This window comes from Neomonachus schauinslandi, chromosome 3 (genome assembly GCF_002201575.2).
Source record: "Neomonachus schauinslandi chromosome 3, ASM220157v2, whole genome shotgun sequence".
In the NCBI taxonomy this organism is placed as follows: domain Eukaryota; kingdom Metazoa; phylum Chordata; class Mammalia; order Carnivora; family Phocidae; genus Neomonachus; species Neomonachus schauinslandi.
In genome coordinates, this window is record NC_058405.1 from 101,040,216 (window position 1) to 101,048,678 (window position 8,463).

Genomic DNA, 8,463 nt, shown 5'->3' on the forward strand with positions numbered 1-8,463 from the left:
AGGCTTTACCACTCATATGATGTTGGATAGATTTTGCCTCAGTTTCCCCATCTGTAAAACAGATAATAATACCTCCTACATAAGGTGGTCATGAAGATGAAATAATCTAAGTACCCTGGTACATAGGAAGCCCTCAAGGTAAATGGTAATTGTTTTTGTGATCACACAGAAGTCAACCTGGAAAAGATAGAAGCATTTGGACTGAAGATACTGAGAACTTGAGGACATGCCCCAGAACGTGGTGGTTCGGCTTCAGGGCCATTTATAGTATGCATAGGGGAAAGAACACAACCCCGTTATTATAATTTAACTTCTCTGTGTTCTTGCCTGAAAATGGGGGGAGTGATACCAAACTGGTAGGGCTCTTCTGAGGAGCATATGGACGAGTGTGTCCGGAGTTCAGTTAGTTCTCAATAAATATTACTTTCCTTCTGATGGAGTCAAATATGAGGAAGTAATTCCCTTTAATTAAGAGTGTTGATGAGTTGGGTTCTAGTTAATTGAACTGTAATATGTAAATCAACTTAATCGTGGACTGGCTCTACCAGATAAACACCCAGCACCTGGTATGGTTTGGTTGAGCACCTTTATTTGTTTGATTTTGAAAAATCTTTCCCCCTTCTCTGGATTCTTAATATTGTGGATCCCTCAACTCAGCCTGCAAATACTTTGTGTTTTCAGTTGAAAGAAGGATTTTCAGAAGGTTTTAGATTTTAATTGTTGGTCTTAATAGGATTGCTTTAAATTGATCCAAGTCACTTGCAGACAATGGAACAATGGCCTGGTACCTCATCACTCCTTGTTTATTTTTTAAATAAAAGGAGCAAAGTGGGACGTGTTCCAAATTGAGTCACAGGCTGGGGTGAGGATTAACTGAGTAAACATTGTGGTCTTTGGGGAGACAGATATTGGGTGGGAGCTAGAAAATCTGCAGCAGTCACCCTTTACCATTTATTTCCCTTTGTGCAATGTCTTCCTAGCATAGCATGAGGGAAGACAAACAGAAAAACATGTTCATTATGACAAAGTGACGTTGAAGTAAAGGTGGAAGAAAATGTGTGTTGAGACAGGGGGCATAAGAACACATTGAAGTGAGACCAGGTAGAGGTGCTGAAGGGAGACTTTGGAACTCTGTCCGTTGATAATTTCATGGGATTATACTGTTTGGATATATCCTTATTTTCATAATCATTATCATCCTGTGGCCCTCATCTTGAAAAAGCATTCTCAATCTTGAGCACTATGGGCACTTTGGGCTGGATAATTGTAGAATGTTTAGCAGCATCCTTGCCCCCTACCCACTAGATGCCAGTAGCACTTTATCCACCCATCCCAGTATAATAACCCAAAATGTTTCCGGAGTTTACCAAATATTTCTTGGGGGGGGCAACCCCTGCCCCTCCCCCACCTGCCCTGCCCAGTTGAGAGCTACTGCTCTGAAAGGATTTATTTCAACGATGTTCTCTTAGGCTGTGCTCATGGAAAGGTCATTCCTTTGGCTAACTTTTGAATCTCCAGCCCTGACTGGCTAAGCCACATTGACAGCCAAGTAGAGTCCTCCTCAAAGTGGGCTGGGTACATCCCTACGATGCCAGGCTGCAGTGTCACATTTTTAAGTGTTGGGGGGATGCCCAGATTATTTTCTAAGGTAATGTGAATTTTGTCTCCAGTGGTCCTTGCCCCTCCTCAGTATTACATGGACATAATGACAACTCAGTTCTGTTTGTGGGGACTTCACTATCTGACAATAAGCTTGGAGAAAGTCAACCTTGTTAGATTGTTAAAAATAAAACCTGTAGGTTATCTTCTTAAAAGGGTACCCCAGAATTATTATTTTAACATAGGCATAACCACAAAAGGAGGCTGAGAAGTCCACAGTAGGGGGAGGTGAATTGCCCAGTGGCATTTTAGGAAAATAAAGGCTTTGCAAGATAAAAACATCTTCTTTCCTGCCCAGTTACAGGCTTAATGTTATTAATAACTCAGATGTCATATTTATGCCATTGGTGGCAGCATGCATACAATTTAAATATTTTATCTTCCATCATACAACTCTGGATCTACATTACTGACTTTCAAGGGCCCCATTCATAAGGGATGAGGAGAGAGAACAATCAGCTACTTCATGCAAGGGCTGGCTAGCAGACTGGGTTTCCCAGCATTGTCGGATAAACCACAACACAGGGAATGCTTTGGAGCCACTTGGAACATGGCAGGGTGGGGACAGAGAATGATGGGGGGTGGAGCTTTTGGGGCAAGGAGAGAGCCAAACCCTTTTTTCTTTTTAAAAGGGTTATCCCACCTTTGTTCCAAGGGAGAATGAAATATCCATTAAGACTGGTGACACTGGGAATTTTGTTTCAGCTCAGTTCCTTTTGTTGTGACTCCAGGGTAAAGGATAGGAATCTGGGGTAACTAGGTTTCAAGCCAAGAGGAGAAAGAAAACGAATTCCTTCCAAGGATTTCTTCTATTGTCTCAAGAATAAATATTTATAGAGAAAGTTCAAGTGAAGTCTTTTACAATGGTCATGGTTTTAAGACTAAGCCTTCCAAAGAGTACATGTAAAACTATGCTTAAATGAAGGGTGATCCAATTAGGCTTCCCAGGGAAAAACCAAGAAACCTCAAGATAATTTCCTATATAAAATCTAATTGTGTTCTCAAGTGGAATACGAATACCACTCTGAATTATTCCAGATCCAGAGACTGCAGCAGAAATGTACAGCCAAATTGGATTCTATTTTAAGTAATTAAGTTATTTCCCTTCACAGGATCTATAATTTGCCTTCAACAAATGTGATTTGCCTCAGAAAGATAATACATTGCAATTTTTTCCTCCAAAATAGATTTTCTGTGCCAGAAACAATTATGAAAAGTAGACCAAATATTGCCTTGATTATATCCTGGTTATTATCTTTGAGTGCACGTCTGGAGTGCCCTGTTTGTGTTCCAAAATGAGATAGGTATGGCTGCTGTTATCATTTAGAGGTTATCTTTAAATGGAGACCTGAGCTGAAATTTACTTAAGAGCCTGGGGCTTGCACAACACTAGTGTAAATAGCTACGGGTGTTACTACATAAGACTCCAAAATCTTGTGCAAAATGTGGCCAATGAGGAGCTTGGTTCAGTGGACCTTTCTTCTGAGCTCTGAAAGCACCAATTTAACTTTTATCTGCTTGGTTAAACCCTTGAGGTGCTAGGTGTTATAATAGATCAAGTGTTGAGATTTGCATAGAAGATATTGCAAGAGGGGTATTTTTGGCTTGGTTAGTTTTATGAAGAAAACATTCACTTTTGGCTTTATCTTCAATAACAGATCAGTTGACTTATGACCAGGTGTTCTGGGGAACAACAGTGGTATGGTGAATAGCATGGGCTGAAACGATGGGTGGAATCAACTCCTGGTTTGTCCCCTTGAAAGTGCAAGTTACAGAAAGTCTATGAATCTCAGTTCCTTTGTTTTTGGAAAGGGAATGATGGTATCTAGATTTAAAGAATCAGAGGAGAAAAGCATACTAGGTTTGGCACAGCACAGACCTGGATTATACAAGGGGTCAGTCGTAGTAAAATCTAAAACATGGTGTTGCAGACCTTTTCTCATTTACACACACTTATCCTTCAGAAAGATTCTTTTTCATAGGAGTAGGAGCTGGCTGGATGTTCCTAAATGTCTAGGAGTTGAAAGTGGTTGAGACTTAAGATTCTGAAGACAGATTCCCTGTTTTGGGATACTGGCTGTGCTGCTTACCATGCCTTTAACCAGGTCACTTGGGATTTCTGTGCCTCAGTTTCCTGCTCTACAAACTGTAGTTCTACTATTAATAATTGAGCCAGAGTTCCTGTCATAGAATTATGATAAGGGCTAAGTAAAATATTACAACAACCAGGACAGGACCTGACATGCCATAAATATATTATTTTTGACTCCTGTTAGCCAAAGGAATGTCAACAGAACTCAGAACATAATGCTGAGTAAGTTTATCATGAACTTTTATTAACAACTTAATACAAGACTGTACATTGTAGGTGCTGAAATCAATCCACTTCTGAAAACTGAAAAACCAGCATTTCTATACCACACCAGGCTTTGGTTATAAGTGCCACCTTCTACAGCAAAATCACATAGTGTAACCAAACAATTTAAGAACAGGAAAAAGAAAATGTTCCACTGGAATGGAGAGATTATTTATGTACAAACAGCTGAGGATCATTTCTAGCTTAAGTGACTCACTACACACTCTGGAATGTTCAGTTCCCTTTTCTACAGTCCTACAACCAGACATACAGCAACCAAGAACTTGGCCACAGGTCCTGTCTACAGATACTCATCCACATGAAAAACAAAAAAAACCACATTTATATAAATAAGTCAATTAAACCTCACAAAAACTAAAGGAACACAAGAAAAAAATCCAATAAAAAAACTGTACAGTATCAGTCAGTCTTTTATATCTGAAAAAAATGTGTAACATAAAAAAAAGTTCTTTAATGTATACAAGTCTTTTCGATCAGTGTTAGCTGGAGTGAAAACTTGAAGACTCGGACTCGGTTGAAACAGAAGAATGTCCTCCCCGCTTCCCTTTGGAAAGGATCTTGAGGCTGGACCCTCTGCTCACAGAGGTGAGTGCATGCTGGGCAGAGGTTTTAAATTTGGCTCCAAGGAAGGCATAGAGGATGGGGTTCAGGCAACAGTGGAAAAAGGCTAGGGCCTCAGTGATGGAAATCCACTTGTGCACAGTGCTCTCAAACTCACATCCTTGCTTGATGATTTCCAGGAGGATGAAGGAATCAATGCTGATCCCAATGTAGTAGGGCAGCCAGCAGGCAAAAAAAGCCAGGATGAGGATAACTGTGGTCTTGAGGGCCTTGCGCTTCTGGTAGCCCTTAGAGTGGGACAGCTTGGAGATGATAATGCAGTAGCAGGACAGGATGACGATGCCTGGCAGGATAAGGCCAACCATGATGTGCTGAAACTGGAACACCACCAACCACGAGTCGTTGGGATAGAAGCGGTCACAGATATACCTCCCATCTGCCTCCCTGACATTGGCAAAGATGAAATCAGGAATGGTCAACAGGAGAGCAGGTATCCAGACGCCAACATAGACCACCTTTTCAGCCAACAGCTTCCTTGGCCTCTGACTGTTGGTGGCATGGACAATAGCCAAGTACCGGTCCAGACTGATGAAGGCCAGGATGAGAACACTGCTATAGAGGTTGACTGTATAGATGACATGCACTGCCTTGCACAGGAACTTTCCGAAGTACCAATTCGCCACAGCATCAACTGCCCAGAAGGGAAGCGTGAGGACAAAGAGGAGATCTGCCACAGACAGGTGCAGTCTATACTTGTCTGTCATGCTTCTCAGTTTCTTCTGGTAACCCATCACCAGGATGACCAATCCATTGCCCACTATGCCAGTCAAGAATATGATGGAGTAGACCGTGGGCAGAAAGATACGGTTGAAATGGGCATTTTCCTCCCGGAAGCAGGGTTCCTTCATGGAGTCATAGTCGCCTGAGCCCAAGTCATCTTCTGTGTAGTTATCTGAAGGGTATATCTGCAAAAGAGGCAAGGGAATGGACATTAACTTTCACGTTCAGCTGGCATTCTCCAAGTTCAAAAAAATGTTTCTGCAATTTTTAAATAGTAATTTATAAAACTCATCCCAGCCTTTTTCAGGACATTCTGCTCCCAATGAAATAGTGAGGGAAGAGCACAAGAGAATTATTATAGACTACTACAACCCTCCTCCCCATCCTCCCCCAGAGTCAGTTCATTATATCCTTCTTTAGTAGAATCAATTACAAAATTCTTTGTTTAGAACAAAAGGGCGCTAAGATTCTGAGGGTTTCAAAGTCCCATCTTCGCTAACTGTTCTACCCCGCCCACTGGGGAAGAAAAAAACCTTGGGAGGGAAAATACCAAAACAAAACACAAAGAGGCCACTCCTAGGCTGCGTGGATGGGGGGCGGGGGGCGGCGCAGGTGAGGAGTGGGAATAGAAGCTTGTGTTCTGAGGAGCTGGGATTAATTTTCTATATGAAGATTCACCAGGACAGGGAAAAGGGGAGGAAGGAGCTGGGGCGGGGGGGGAGCAAAACTTTCTCCTAAGGCACAAAACATTGCCTTCCCCTCGCTTGTCTAAACACAAACCATTCTGTACTTCAAGCAACATGTAATGGGGTAGGAGAATACGTCTTAAACGAAGAGTCTTTAGCGCTTGGGGTATTGAACAGGGGTGTTAGAAGAGGATACTGCCCCACACACATGCCCGCAGCTAGTACTCCTCAGGGGCATGGGTGTCTCTGCCCTATGTTTATCTCTTGGCGCGTTTGGGACGTTAGGGAGTGCAGCATTTTACTGGGAGGGGAAGGTCACGGGGTCTGCACTCATGGTCCTCGCCCCAAGTTTCATTTCCTCACTCTCCCGGATCGCTTCCCACCCCGCCACTGACCCAGTAAATGGGGTCGGAGGTCTGCAGCTGGAAGCCTCCAGGCGGAGGGCGCACCAAGGGCCGGGTGGTCCAACTCCCGACCTCCGCGGCTGCCCACCACGCCCACGCCCAATGCCAGCCGCAGCAGCTCCCAGAGTTCGGCCCCGCAGCTCGCCAAGTTCAGTCCCACAGGGTGCTGGGGAGAGAATGGGCGGCTCCTCCGTAAGCGCCTTTGAATTGCGCGCCGCGGGGGAAACGAAAAGCCTTTCTGGTAAGGGGTTTTCAAAAGTCTCCAGGAAACCACCAACGGTTAAACAGCGCAATTGGGATCGGTGAGAGCCAAACGGTCTCCCCACTTGCACCTGCCCGTCTGCGCCGCAATTACCGGCAGCCCACTTTCCCTCCAAGTCCTCACTGCACCCCAGTCCCCGCCGAGCACACCTCTGGGTCCTGCTGCGCAATGACTGCTTAATACTCCTTCCTCTGTACTATCCCAAACTACCGAACCCCGGGGTCCACTCGCGGCGCTTCCGATGCCCGCGAGGTCTCTCCCTCAATCCCAAGGCGCGCGGGCTGCTCCTGGCCACCTCCCTGCTGCGGCCAATTCTCAGACCTCTCTCAGGCAAGCAGCACCTTGGGTCCGCCCGCCTTTCCCGCCCTCTGCTCACTGTGCGGGGGGTACTGACACAGCTCCCCAGGAGGTGCAGAGTTTAGCGAACACGCGCCTAGCCTCAAGAGTGGTCCGCAGGAGCTTTTGCCTGAAATTAACCAGGGGCGCCGTCTGGCTCTGGGAACTCAGCCCCCGCGCACCGCCCTCCACCTCTAAATTCAGATCTAACTCCAAAAAAACCCCTTCCCCTCTCCTACGGGAGAGACCTTTGGTCGCAGTCCGGGGGCAGCGCGCACGCCTTCTTTGCACTTGTGCACAGAACGTTCTTATGTTTGCAAACAGCGTGCAAGCCTAGCGCGCACCGCAGGACTCAAGGGGGAGACACATGCAGCCACCGAAAAGGTCCTTCCAGTCTTTTCTCCTCTACTTTCAGAGTAAAAGATTCCAATCCTACCCTCCTCCTCAAGCGCACGAAAACTCCTTTCCACGCTCCTTCTCCGGGGTACCGGCACCTCCCCTGTTCTAGTCGCTTCTGCCCGCTCGGAGAGCGCTCTAAGTTTACGTGTTTGTACGTTTAAGAAAAAGCAGGTTGAAACTGGACTTACACGGAACCCGTCCATGGTAACTGCTCGCTCTCCAGCCGCAGTGGCTACCGGAGCACCCAAGTCGCCGGAGTCACTTTGCTACCTGCTGCCGCAGACAACAGACTGAAGTTTCTGGGTGAAGCTGGAGTTTTATAAAAACACGCTCGGCGGGCGGCGCATGCGCCGCGCGAGTGCGCGGGCGGGGCAGGGAAAAGGGAGGTGGGTGGGAGAGACAGGCTAGACGTGGGGGAGGAGGGCTTCTGGGAGGGGCGGGGGCAAGCACTCCCGCAGTACCAGTGAGGTTAATTGGGGTAAACCTGGGAATCCCCTGAGCGGCTGCTGTTAGCTGGAGGTCACCTTGTGAATCTTGAGCTGTGGAGGGCCTCCCGGAGGCGTTCCCCAACTTGGGAAAGCTTGATGGGCCTGAAGGGAGGTGGGAAGCGCGGGCGACCAACGCGTCCCTGTGTGGCGCATCCATCCTTGCTCACGTGGATGGAATTCCAGACCCCGGAATGCTACAAATGGAGACACTGAGGCCCGGAGAAGGGTAGTGACGTGCCAGAATAACCCAACCAGTAGGCGGCAATGCTGGAAGGGGGTCCAGCATCTGACTCCATTCCCTGCGCTTTCAGCAGATGCAGTCCATTCAGAAAATAAAATGATTCTTCGGAGCACAGTTGTGCTGCTATACACGTACCCACAGTAATAGTACCGGCATCAGGTATACATAATAAGGAAACACTTTCAGAAGAGGGTAGGATTATTTGGCATAATTAGGGAGGGAGCCGGTGATAGAGAAGTAGATGTGTATTTCCGGGCAACCAATTAGTGA

General features: G+C 46.2%; 1 protein-coding gene across 2 annotated transcripts; it reads right to left on the reverse strand.

Annotated features, from left to right (window-relative positions):
* Window positions 1-3,974: 3,974 nt before the first annotated feature.
* CXCR4 (C-X-C motif chemokine receptor 4) lies at window positions 3,975-7,764 on the reverse strand. Of its 2 annotated transcripts, none has more exons than XM_021695815.2 (2): window positions 7,653-7,764; window positions 3,975-5,562 (listed from the first exon to the last, which is right to left on the reverse strand). In XM_021695815.2, exons 1-2 carry the CDS (start codon window positions 7,665-7,667, stop codon window positions 4,516-4,518), a joined length of 1,062 nt encoding a protein of 353 aa, XP_021551490.1. In that variant the 5' UTR covers window positions 7,668-7,764; the 3' UTR covers window positions 3,975-4,515. The 2 variants fall into 2 exon arrangements, with proteins under 2 accessions (XP_021551490.1, XP_044769202.1); XM_044913267.1 differs by having other exon boundaries at window positions 3,975-5,558; window positions 7,649-7,764.
* Window positions 7,765-8,463: the final 699 nt, after the last annotated feature.